At 39.3% G+C, this 13,037-nt stretch overlaps 2 protein-coding genes across 2 annotated transcripts; both read left to right on the top strand.

The window, feature by feature from the left end:
* Positions 1 to 1,072: 1,072 nt before the first annotated feature.
* On the top strand, positions 1,073 to 2,032 carry LOC103290811 (olfactory receptor 4C15). The gene has a single exon (XM_008146708.3). It carries the CDS (start codon positions 1,097 to 1,099, stop codon positions 2,030 to 2,032), a length of 936 nt encoding a protein of 311 aa, XP_008144930.2. The 5' UTR covers positions 1,073 to 1,096.
* An 8,758-nt stretch (positions 2,033 to 10,790) lies between these two features.
* Positions 10,791 to 11,705, top strand: LOC103290812 (olfactory receptor 4C11-like). Its single transcript, XM_008146709.2, has one exon. The coding sequence runs from the start codon at positions 10,791 to 10,793 to the stop codon at positions 11,703 to 11,705; it is 915 nt and encodes a 304-aa protein (XP_008144931.2).
* Positions 11,706 to 13,037: the final 1,332 nt, after the last annotated feature.

Below are 13,037 nucleotides of genomic sequence, written 5' to 3'. Positions count from 1 at the left end.
CCACCCCCCTTCTTTACATTATTTAACTTAGTCACTATGACAATAATCTTCAGTAGGTATTATTATTTATCATAAACATCTGTTCTTATTTTAAATGATGAATAAAGAAAGAACACAACTCAATACATGCTTACTTGTTACGTGTAAATATAGAGTAGGCACTTTTACATAGATCTTTTTTTTCCCCTAGGGAATGAATTAATTCATCTTAAAGGCCCAAGACATCTGTAATACTCTCAACAATGAAAAGAAATAAAAAAATAATTGGAAACATAGCTATGATTTTTTCAAGTGCTTTGTAAACTGGGGGTTATTTCTTCTCTTTGTAGATAAGGTAATCTCTTTTTTTTTTCTTTATTGATTAAGGTATTACATATGTGTCCTTATCCTCCCATTGCCCCCCAACCCCACTCATGCCCTCACCCCCCTGGTGTCTTTGTCCATTGGTTAGGCTTATATGCATGCATACAAGTCCTTTGGTTGATCTCTCCTCCTTACCCCCTCCCTCCTCTACCTTCCCTCTGAGGTTTGATGGTCTGATTGATGCATTTCTGTCTCTGGATCTGTTTTTGTTCATCAGTTTATGTTGTTCATTATATTCCACATATGAGTGAAATCATGTGATACTTATCTTTCTTGATCAGGGGAGGCATGCAAGTCATCCCTGATGGCCAATAAGTTACAGTTCTCCATCCTCAGAATTTGGATGCGGCTTCAGAATCTTCCTCAACAATTCACTCCGGGAAACCACTTCTAAATGATCAGAGTTGGCAGTTGAGATAAAAACTGTGTTTCATCCCTACCATATGTGAATACTTCCCTTCTCCTATATTAAAGCTCTGGCCATTTTGAAGTATTTAATACTTTATTTCCTGCTGAATTCTGTCTGACCTCCCACTACCACCTTTAACAAATTTCTAATTTTGTGTTCTCAATTACGTCAGAAGCACATAATCAGCTTTTCATATGGATGCGGCAACTTGATGACTGTGCTATGATGGTTATCATAAACTGGTCCCAGGTGAACTTTTCTTTTTCTCATAATTGCAGATTTTATATGCTCACTGTGGTAACATTTAGCTTTTCCTTGGAAATCATGCAAAACCAAAGCTTTGTAACTGAGTTCGTCCTCCTGGGGCTTTCACAGAATCCCAATGTTCAGAAAATGGTATTTGTTATATTTTTGTTCAGCTACATTGCAACTGTTGGGGGCAACCTGCTAATTGTGGTGACCATCAGCAGCAGCCCAGCACTCCTGGGCTCCCCCATGTACTTCTTCTTGGCTTTCCTGGCTTTCCTGGACGCCTGCTTCTCCACCGTCATTGCCCCAAAGATGATTGTGGACTCTCTCTATGAGAGAAAGACCATCTCCTTTGAAGGCTGCATGGCCCAGCTCTTTGCTGAACACTTCTTTGCTGGAGTGGAGGTGATTGTCCTCATAGTCATGGCCTATGACCGCTATGTGGCCATCTGCAAGCCCTTGCATTACTCTTCTATCATGAACTGGAGGCTGTGCAGCATTCTGATGGGGGTGGCCTGGACAGGGGGCTTGCTGCATTCCACGATACAAATTCTCTTTACTTTACAGCTGCCCTTCTGTGGCCCCAATGTTATCGATCATTTCATGTGTGACTTGTACCCATTACTAGAGCTCGCCTGCACCGACACTCATGTTTTCGGCCTTTTGGTGGTGGCCAACAGTGGGTTTATCTGCGTCATCATCTTCTCTTTGTTGCTTCTCTCCTATGGTGTCATCTTGTTCTCTCTGAGAACCTACAGTGCTGAAGCGCAGTGGAAAGGTCTCTCCACCTGCGGATCTCACATTGCTGTTGTGGTTTTGTTCTTTGTCCCATGCATATTTGTGTATGCCCGACCTCCATCTGCTTTCTCCTTTGACAAAATGGTGGCAATTTTTTACACCATCCTAACGCCCTTGCTCAATCCTTTGATTTATACCTTCAGAAATAAGGAAGTGAAAAATGCCATGGGGAAACTGTGGAATAGAATAATGGTGGTTTGTAATGAAAGATAAGACTGATCTGATGGCATCTACACTCAGTGTGACTTGCAGGTGGGATGGAGCTGCTGAGAGTGTTTCCAGCAATGAAGGATTAGAGTGGTCCAGGATCCCTAAGTCTTTCCTGGCCTCAGCACTCTCAAAAGCATTTCTGCTCACAGAAGGGCCAATAAACTGTACATGGCACTGAGGCCAGCTTGGCAGAAGTTTCTGTCTTGGGGGAAGCCCCCTCACTTGAAGAGATTCTGGGCAGAGTGTAAGATAAGGCAGTACTTTTTCCACAGCTGGGTTTTCAAGATCTTTGGGAACCCTTGCTATACCCCTTCTTTGGTTTTGGGGTTAGTGATATTATAATGGGACATGGAGAAAGAAGCTGAATTCTGTGGTGAAATTTTGGATCTAACTATTCTCCCTACTATATATATATATTGTTCTTCTCCCCTCTCTCTGTCTTTCTGTATTTTATCCCCCGACTCTTCTTTCCTTGGGTCTGCTCACTCTCACTCTCCTCTCCCCTGCTCTAACTTCAATGTCATTCTCTTCTCTTTCCTCTTCTTCACTATTAGTCATTTAGGTATCTATTTTCTGCTTTGATATTTACCTCACTATGCAGTTTACAGAATTGATTTTGGAGTCAGAACAGAAAATTTAGGCATCCATTGGCATCCTCCTAGTAGGGCTCAGGATTTATCTTTTCTAGGGTGCAATCTATGTGATCGGGGTTTGATGTTTTATGGGACATGAATGGTGAATGCTAGAGATAGAGGCTATCTAGTAGCATCCCACTCTAATTTTAGAATGCTTAGAAAAACTTTCTGTATCACAAGTCAAATTTTGTACATTGAAAGAACAAGGCATACTTACCTTGCAAAATAATGTGCAGGTCAAATGAAATAACAAAAGTGAAAATTGTTTGAATAATAAGATTATACAAGAATAATATGTAATCTAGAATTGTGTTGTTCAATTAAATATATATTTAATAACACAGTAATATAGGTGAATAGGAAATAGAGGGAGATGCCTATCTGGGAAAAAAAGGAAGTTTTTGAGTATCAAATATATTTGAACTGTTTTAGATTTCAGCAGGTAAAAGTAAGAATTAAAGAAGGGAAAATAGCATTCTCTATTACTGGGATGTCACTCAGATGAGAGAGTTAGGATAGTGCGAGAGTGTTAGGAAATAATGATTGAATTCAATGATAAAACTCTGAGGTAGTGTTGATCTGACCCAATACATACATCTTGTCAAGACCTGCTTTCCTGTTTTTTCATGTTCCCAAATCTTCTCTTTGCTTATCCAAAATAAAACAAAATAGAATTGCATGACCTGGCTTTCATGGTTGCCCAATATCTGTCCATAATTTTACCTCTTACAACTTTTTGATCTAATAATGGTGTAATTTTTATGGAGATCATCTCCATGTTTCCCTGAACCAATACATATTTCTCTTCTTATGATATTTTGCTCACTTTTCCTGTTTTCATAGCAAAAAGCTCCCTCCTTTTGTTGTTTGTCTTTTGTTAGGACCCTAAACTATTGAAATTAATAATTACTTCATTATTCATTTTATAGTCATCATAGATAACTGGAACTGCCAATCAGAGCTTGTAATTATTATAACATCTCTAGTTCATCACACATAATTCAAATAGATGACGTGCAAGAAGTAAAAATATAAAAAAACATTGTACTAAATTAGTAATAAAACTACATCATAATTTTAAATTTATTAACTAAGTAAATCGGATAATGCTCCAATTTAGAATTTTATTTGAAATCTGTGCTATATTGCTGTAATTTTAGAAATGATGGAAAATGATCCAGTTTTTTAAATAGGAAAACCTGGAAGAATATGTAAGGGACTAACAGTTACCTCTGGAGTGTGGGATTGGGAAATTATGAATTTTTGAAGAGTACTTTTTGCTATGGATTGAATTGCATCCCTGCAAAAGATGTTGAAGTCCAACTCCCAATGGCTGTGAATGTGACCATCAATTTAAGATAAGGTCATTGGGATGAGCCTAATCCAATATGACTGGTGTCTTTATAAATGGGGAAATTTGGACACAGAGACACATGCACACAAGGGAATGCCATTTGAAGATGAAGGTGGAAATTGGGGTGATGAATCTACAAGCCATGGAACTCAGGAGGTTGCCAGCATAACACCAGAAGCTGGGAGGCTTGGAACAGACTGCCTTCATGTCCTCAGAAGGAACTGTATAATAAAACCAAATGAAAAGATGAAATACTGCCATTTACATGGATGGACCTTGGGGATATCATGTTGTGAAATAAGACAGAAATGTTAAGAACCATATGATTTCACTCACATGTGGGATATAAAACTGAAACTCATGGACACAAACAACAGTATGGTGGCTACCAGAGTAGAAGGGAGGGGGTCAGGGGTAGTAAAGGGTAAAGGAGGTCAAATATATAGTGACAGATGATTTGGCTTTGATTGGTGGGCACACAAAGTGATATACAGACGATGTGTCATAGAAATGTACACTTGAAACCTACATAATCTTATTCATAGAACCCTACACCTGAAACCTATATGATCACGTTGACCAATGTCACCCCAATAAATTTAATAAAAAAAATAAAAATAAAAATTCACTATGCCACTTATTTGGTTAAAAAATAAATTCTGTGTCTATAAAAAAAAGAAACCTATATAACCTTATTAGCCAATGTCACCCTCATAAATTTAATTAAGAAAACAGAAAACAGAAAAGATGGCAACTACTAGCATTGTGCTAAATAAAAACATTGACTATTAAAAAATAACAATAAAACCAAAATATAATGAGCAGAAGACAAACAAATATATAAATATGAAGAGTACACAAAAAGCTAAAATCTGCTTCTTTGAATAGAAGAATGAAATTGATAAACTCCTACCATGTGGTGACAGTTATACATGTGTATACATTTGTCTAAACTCATTTCCTATTCTTTTAAAATAGTGTATCTATTGTATATAAATTATACTTAAAGAAATCAATTTATAAAAAAAAATTTGTAAAAAAGTTTTTTTATTTTTCTTTCTTCTTCCTTCCTTTACCTACTGATTTACTTACTTCACATTATTTTAGAAATGATAGAACTATTAATTAATTTTCATTGTAATTACTCATATTATATTTTATCAATATCATTATGATTTGTCATAATTATTATATCTAATGATAACATTTTCTAGAATAGGAAACTAGGAGAAGAAACTTGACTAAAGTCAAGAAACAAATGATGGAGCTAGAAGTCAATTATATCTCATCTGTTTGAACCTTCACCTAGGCTCAGAGCTTTGTCTGCCATTAGAAAAGATTTGACTTGAAGGACAGAGCCTTTGGGTAACTTTTAGTAGTCTTTGCCTCCATGTGACTTAGACGTCATGATTTTTCCTTAGAGCAGGGTGAATGGGTGGAGCATTTGATAACTGAAATGGGAAGAGTCCCTAGGGCAGAGTGGGAGGGGAGGGGAGCTCTGAGGACAGAATCTGCCCGCTGACAGCCTTGTTTGGGATGAATTGGCCCCAAGGTTTGCTGTGATCCTGGATGAATTGAGCTGATTAACTCGATGAGCCAATCTATCAGGTTTGGGTGGGAAGGGTGGAGTCCTCGTCTCTCCAAAGGCTGGGCATTTGTGAACTTTCATGAAATCCCTATAAATATCTGATGGGAAAAAATAATTCTTTAATTCATGTGCTCTGTAGGGGAATGTTTTGGAGTACTAGACCTGGCTTTAGAGAAGTTTTTACCACAGAATAGAGGGGATATTTCCTTTTTATCCTAGGAAATTCCAAGAGTAGAAGTAAGAAACTTTCTGCTGGTGTTCCAGACCCTTTTGGAGAGTCTAGTTCACGTTTTTAGGAAGGGTTGGCCATCTTGGAGTACGTCCCCTCCCATAGATCCTGCAACAGAAAGCCAAGCAGATCCATTTGAAATACAATTTACATGTTGCAAACACATGTGAAATAGATCAGAGCTGGAAGAGTGAGAACTATGAGCCCTCTGTTGGATATCACCTCTTTTTTAAAAGGTGAGTCTTCAAGCCGCACTGCACCATTTCCCTTTTCTTGCCTCCCACTCAGGACTGGGTTTTAGGGCAGTTGCTATCATGCAGTCCTGTCTCCTGAAAAACCTGGAGTTCCAGGAATATGTTCCCGACGGTGATGAGAAGATTTTGACGCACCAGGGCTCCCCAGCTTTCACTCGCTTCTGCTTGAGGGAGCACTGTCTTAGGCCCGATTCTTACTGCAAACGGGGTACATCGAAGGGAGTAGAGGTATAGTATCTTATACCTGCAGATTTCTGACTTGCAAAGCGTAGGGACAGGAAAATAATAGAGGTTCATACTGATAATAGGCAATCAGTATGCATTGATACTGATAGATACTCTGATTCTATAATACTATGATGCCAATTGTCCTAATATTAATGATACTAATGTTGGCTGTATAGGACCCACTGTCACCCCATTTACAGCCCAAAATCACCTCCTCTTTCTGTGGTTGGAGAAAGGGGTAATATGAGTGGGAGAGAGCAAAGCAAAATTGTCTCATCTAGTGAAATCCTAGGGCAAACTACTCTTTATCTCTAACATGGGTTTATGCTCACTTTGCACTGTGGGTTTTCTTTCCTCTGTCTCAGCCCTTAATTCCCCCTTCCTACTTCGCTTCCCCACATGCACATTTTCCCCCTTTGGCTCTGATCCCTGCCATCATTCTCTAACCTCTTATCCCCTCCTCCTCAGTATCAGTTTTGACATATACATATAAAATGCTGATTTCTTTGCCCCGTCCTGAAGTTTGCAGGATGTCAGTGAATTGCCATGGAGCACAGAGGCTTGAGTTCTGGTCCTGGCTCCTTTCTGACCACTGTCTGCTAACCTCTGCCTCCCAGCTTAGCCCAAAGTTCACAAAATAGGACAATGTGAACTTGCCTTATGGGATATTGTAAAATCCAATGAACAAAATACATTAAAGCAAAAGTGAGAGAAGGGCTACAATGAGGGTCACATGATTCAACACACACACACACACACACACACACACACACACACACACACACACACACACACTTTAACATTGGAAGGTCTTTAGCAAGAAAGTGATTCAACTGGTAAAACCAGGAAATGTTTTGCTGAGAAGATGGCATTTCAGCTAGGCACTCTGCATACTGGTAGCTATGGAGAGGGAGGTTATATCTGAGGAAGGTCCGCTAGCCACTGTGGGAAATAAGAAAATTCAGAGAACAGATGGTCTGGGCAGTGTCAGGCTTGGCTGAAACATGCATAAGGAGAAATACTGGGGGAAAAAAGGGGGAAGCAAGAGATGGCAAGAGTTAGAAGGCTCTGAAAGCCATGGTCAGTATTTCAGCCACTGCATTTGAAAACCATAGTAACCATTTTATTACATTCATGATTCATTATATTTTTAAAGCTTTTTATTTTCAAGAGGTGACGAGGAGGTGAGAAGGAGAGGACAGAAAGAGTGAGGAGAAGAGGGTGTATCTGAAACTGTGTCTTTTCTGCGTCTTTTCTTTCTCTTTAGAAAGAGAGAGGACCCATGTGAGGATTCACTTAAAGAATTCAAGGATTGGCCATTAGTAATACTGACGTTTATGAAATATCAGTCTGACTGTCTGGTATGTACGAGCTAATAAATCTAACATTGAAAACTCACACAGCTCACTCAAAGTGTTATTTCCTTCTACTAACTTGTGTGAGACATTTTATTTAGAATTTATCGAGTACCAGTATTAGGTATTGTGTAAAAGGAATTATGTTCTATGTTCTGTGAATATAAAAATGGCTCTGTTTTTAGGACAGTGAAAATACCCTGTAGGTTTTTATAATGATGGACCCGTATCATTACACATTTATCCAGACTCAGAATGTACACCACCCTGGTGAGCCCCAAGATAAACTATGGATTTTGGGTGATTGTGATGTGTCATTGTAGATCCATCAATTATAGCACTCTGGTGGGGATGTTGATAGTGGTGTGTGCTTGGGGGTCATGTGTGTGTGGAGGCAGGGACCTTATGGGTAATCTCTGTAGCTTTCTTTCAATTTTGCTGTGAACCTAAAACTGCTCTAAAATAAGAAGTCTTAACAGCACTGATGATGACAGCAGATGACCCTATTGAGGGGGCATGTATAATTTTGCTGTGCCTCTCTGAAACTAATTGGGAGTGAGCACTCTGATAATTCTTTAAGGAAAGAGGTGACAAGTCAGAGCCACTGTGCCATCATCTTTGGGATGCCCTCAGGACAAGAAATAAGTGATTTTTCTAGATTAATATCTATACCAGGTATCAAGATCACAAAAGGTGAGCTGACAAAAGGTATAACATTCTTCAAAGGAAAAAGGATTAAAATACTAAACATGTCTGCTAAAAAAATTTATATAAATATAATAAAAATGCCTATTAACCAAGTCAGTCAGATAAGATAATGTCACAAGATACGAGATAACCTGCTTTTATTTTGTTTGTTTTTTGTTTGTTTGTTTATTTATTTATTTATGCTTGTGCACCACTAGCTTTTCTACAAAATAATCAATATCAAATAGTGGCCATACTTGCATATAAAAAAAAGGACATATAAATAAACACATGCAAATAACTTTATAGAAATTCTCTGGAAGACATACAAAAAACCAAAAGGAGTTATTTCTGGAGACCAAGATTATAGATTCAAATAATTTTGGGAGAGATTTTAATCTTTTCTTTTTACATTCTTCTTCTTTAAAAATTTTATCATCATCATGGATTATTCTATAGTAAAATATAGTTAATAAAAGGGTATAAAATACTGAAAAATTTAATTCTTATCAATAGCAATGGTAATCTCTAGCATTTGGGGCAGCATATCATACTTGGGAAATTATTCTAAAGTTGTTTATAAAATTGTTATTTATGACTGACAACTGGAAGCAACATAAGTATCTCAATGGACACATTTATACATTTTAATATCATTAAATTGACAATTAACTGTGGAAAATATAATAGCATAGTAAGAAATATTAAAACAATTCTAAGCCAACATGAAAACACAAAATGATACTATATGATGATTTTAATCATACAAACTATATATGTGATGAATAAGGGCTTGAAATAAAAAAATCATAAAATTGTATATTGGGATTATGGAATCTTCTTCTTTCTTCTTCTTATTTTAGTCCTTGCCCAAGGATATTTTTCCATTGATTTTTAGAGAGAGTGGAAGAGAGAGGGGAAGACAGAGAGAACTATTGATGTGAGAGAAACACATTGATTGGTTGCCTCCTGCATGCCCTCTGACCAGAGCCCAGGCCAGGGAGGAGCCTGCAAATGAGGTACGTGCCCTTGATGGGAATCGAACCAGAACCTTTGGTCTGCAGACGAAAGCTCTATCCACTGAGCCAAACCAGCTAGGGCTGGACTCTTTATCAAAGGGAATTCAGAGAAAAGAGGAATATATAAAAGTAAAAACACTACTTAAATTATAGGCATATTAGAAATTTTATGTCAGGTCAAATTCATCAGCAGAGAGGCTCAATATCCTAACGGGATAAGTTCAAGAGTAGTGTAAAAAAAGAGTAGTTCCTCGCCCTAGCTGGTTTGGCTCAGTGGATAGAGCACTGGCCTGTGGACTGAAGGGTCCTGGGTTCTATTCCGGTCAAGGGCATGTGCTTAGGTTGCTACCTAGGTTACAGGCTGGATCCCTGACCCTGGTCAGGATGTGTGTCTCTCTCACATTGATGTTTTTCTCTCTTATCTCTCCTCTTCCCTTCCACTTTCTTTAAAAATCAATGGAAAAAATATCCTAGGGTGAGGATTAACAGAAGAAAAGAAAAAGCAGAAAAAAAAAGTTTCCCAAATTATGCCATCTTCAAAGAATTGTCCAGACATTTGTTATATCAAGACAGTCAATGAAGCTGGCATCTTCTATACAAGAGGCATCGGTAAAAGACCTAAAATAAAGCACATTTCACCAGTGTCCAGAAAAGTTCTGAGATAACGGACACAAAAATGAGTGAACTGAACAATAATTATATTGGAATACTGTATTTTCCGGCATATAAGACAACTTTTTAACCCAGGAAAATCTTCTCAAAAGTCGGGGGTCGTCTTATATGCCGGGTGTCATCTTATAGAGCGGGTATATCCCAAACTCTATATTTTAACTGGAAAAGTTGGGGGTCGTTTTATATGCCCAGTCCTCTTATACGCTGGAAAATACGGGTGTTGATCAGATTTCAAAGCTCATAGATAAGATATACTGGTATAATACATGAAATATGCATGTGTATGTGTGTGCATATGTATGGGTATATTATATATATATTTTAAATTTTAGGAAAACTTAGAATAAGGCAGGACAAGTATTTGCCCTCTATTTTTTTTCACAGGAAGGCTAAATTTCAAACAGGTAACTAAGTCACTTGCTCAAGGAAAGTGCAAATTGTGCAGTTCTCAGTCTTGGTAGGAATCAAACTTTTTAAAGGACGTTTATTTGATTTATTCCCCACATGCAGACAGATTGGTCCAATGTGATAAGTTTCTGAACAACAGGTAGATCTGGGAGAGGCTTGGACATCACAGATTTACAAAGGTTCAAGGGGGATTAAAGGCAGTTGGAGGTAACAGGATGGAGCAGAAACAAGGAATTCAGAGTTCAGCTCACTAATCTCAACATGACACATCTTTCCTTTTCTCTGCAGATTAAACCTTCGTCAACTACACCTTACCTTCTCCAGCTACTAGAATGGTGATGAATAACAGTGTGATTGAGTTTGTTTTGTTTGGGTTGACACAGGATGCAGGAAAGCAGAAAGCAATATTTGGGGTCTTCCTGCTGCTTTACCTTGCGACACTGATGGGGAACTTTCTCATTGTAGTGACTATTAAAACAAGCAGGACCCTTGACAGTCCCATGTATTTCTTCCTGTTCTATCTGTCCTTTGCTGATGCCTGCTTCTCTACAACAACAGCCCCCAGATTGATTGTGAACTCCCTTTCTCAGAAGAAGACCATCTCCTACAATGAGTGCATGACTCAGGTCTTTGCAGCCCATTTCTTTGGCTGCATGGAGATCTTTGTGCTCCTCCTCATGGCCTTTGATCGCTATGTCGCCATTTGTAAGCCTTTGCGGTACACCACCATCATGAGCCAGCGAGTCTGTGGTGTGCTGGTGATTCTGGCTTGGGTGGGATCTTGTATCCACTCTTCAGCACAGATAGCACTAGCTTTGCAATTGCCTTTCTGTGGCCCCAATGTGATTGACCACTATTTCTGTGACTTGCAGCCCTTGTTGAAACTTGCCTGCATGGACACTTATGTGATAAATTTGCTAGTTGTTTCTAATAGTGGGGCCATTTGCATGGTGAGTTTTATAATCCTGCTTATCTCCTATGGTGTCATCTTGTACTCTCTGAGAAACCACAGTGCAGAAGGAAGGCAAAAAGCCCTTTCCACATGCACCTCCCACTTTATTGTGGTTGTCATATTTTTTGGCCCATGTATATTTATATACACACGCCCACCAACCATATTTCCAATAGACAAGATGGTGGCTGTGTTTTATACAATTGGGACACCCTTGCTCAACCCTCTGATCTATACATTGAGGAATGCAGAAGTGAAAAACGCCATGAAAAAGTTATGGTGTAGCAAAGGATGACTCCAGTTGATAAATGATGTATGGGAATTCTAATGTATACTGCCTTAACAGCTTAGTTTTGTTTCATGGATAGGAAAGGCAAAATATTCTTGTTGGGAAACAAACAATTAAGAAATCTGAGAAAATTGCATTAGAATATGATTACTAAAGTCCATAATTATTTTGAACAATCTATGATGATCCTTAGTTGAATTCTATCAACATCTGCCCATACTCAGTAGGTAATTTGGCTTCGTATACAAATTTTTCTTCAGAAAGAAAAGTACTGACTAATGATATTGTAAGACTGTGTGTGTATGCACCATTTTTTTTTTTTATAGGTTTTACTAGAGGCCTGGTGCATGAAATTCGTGCACTGGGAGAGGGTGTCCCTCAGCCCAACCTGCGCCCTCTCCAATCTGGGACCCCTCAGGGGATGTCTGACTGCCTCTTTAGTCACTTTCACAATCCGGGACTGCTGGCTCCCAACTGCTTGCCTGCCTGCCTGATTGCCCCTAACCACTTCTGCCTGCCAGCCTGATCACCCCCTAACGACTCCCCTGCCAGCCTGATCGACGCCTAACTGCTCCCCTGCCAGCCAGATCATCTCCAACTGTTCTCCCCTGACAGCCCAGTCACCCCCAAATGCCCTCCCCTGCATATTCCCTCTTTATTAGATAGGGTTTTTTCTTTAACATATTGGACAGCTCTAACTGGTTTGGCTCAGTGGATGGAGTGTCGGCCTGCAGACTCAAGGGTCCCAGGTTCGATTCCAGTCAAGGGCATGTACCTTGGTTGGGGGCACATACTGCAGGAGGCAGCTGATCGATTTTCTCTCTCATAGATGTTTCTAGCTCTCTATCCCTTTCCCTTCCTCCCTGTAAAAAATCAATAAAATGTATTTTTTAAAAAACATATTGAACAGTGTACCTGCTGTGGTCTTGACAAAACAGTAAAAATGTAAACCCAAACTAAAAGTGTCATAAAATAAACTCCTTAAACAGGAATTTCATGAGACTTGGAAAGGTGATATCATGTGGTTGTTTCTTCCTTTTTTTCTTCTCTTTCTTTTTCTTGATGTTTCATCTTTTGTCCTTTCTTTTCTCCTTGTATTCCTTTTTTGTCCTCTCTTTCTCTTTCCTTTGGTAGAATCATCAGCACTTGAATCGCTCCCTGGGGGTGCGGGTGCCTCCCAGCCAGACACCGAGGGCTGCCACTGGGAGGGGTTGGCGGCATGGGGGCACCTCCCAGCCGGACACCCGAGGCTGCCGCTGGGAGGGGATGGCCGTGTGAGGTCGCGGATGCCTCCCATCCAGACACCCTGGGCTGCCTCTGGGAGGGGGTGGCGGCATG

The sequence above is a fragment of the Eptesicus fuscus genome, chromosome 13, assembly GCF_027574615.1.
Source record: "Eptesicus fuscus isolate TK198812 chromosome 13, DD_ASM_mEF_20220401, whole genome shotgun sequence".
Taxonomy (NCBI): Eukaryota; Metazoa; Chordata; class Mammalia; order Chiroptera; family Vespertilionidae; genus Eptesicus; species Eptesicus fuscus.
The sequence above is the reverse complement of the archived record's forward strand: the minus strand, read 5'-3'. Positions and strand labels throughout refer to the sequence as shown.

Bases quoted from the DNA above. Each gene is read 5' to 3' on its own strand.
- LOC103290812 (XM_008146709.2), top strand. From the start codon at position 10,791: ATGGTGATGAATAACAGTGTGATTGAGTTTGTTTTGTTTGGGTTGACA.
- LOC103290811 (XM_008146708.3), top strand. From the start codon at position 1,097: ATGCAAAACCAAAGCTTTGTAACTGAGTTCGTCCTCCTGGGGCTTTCA.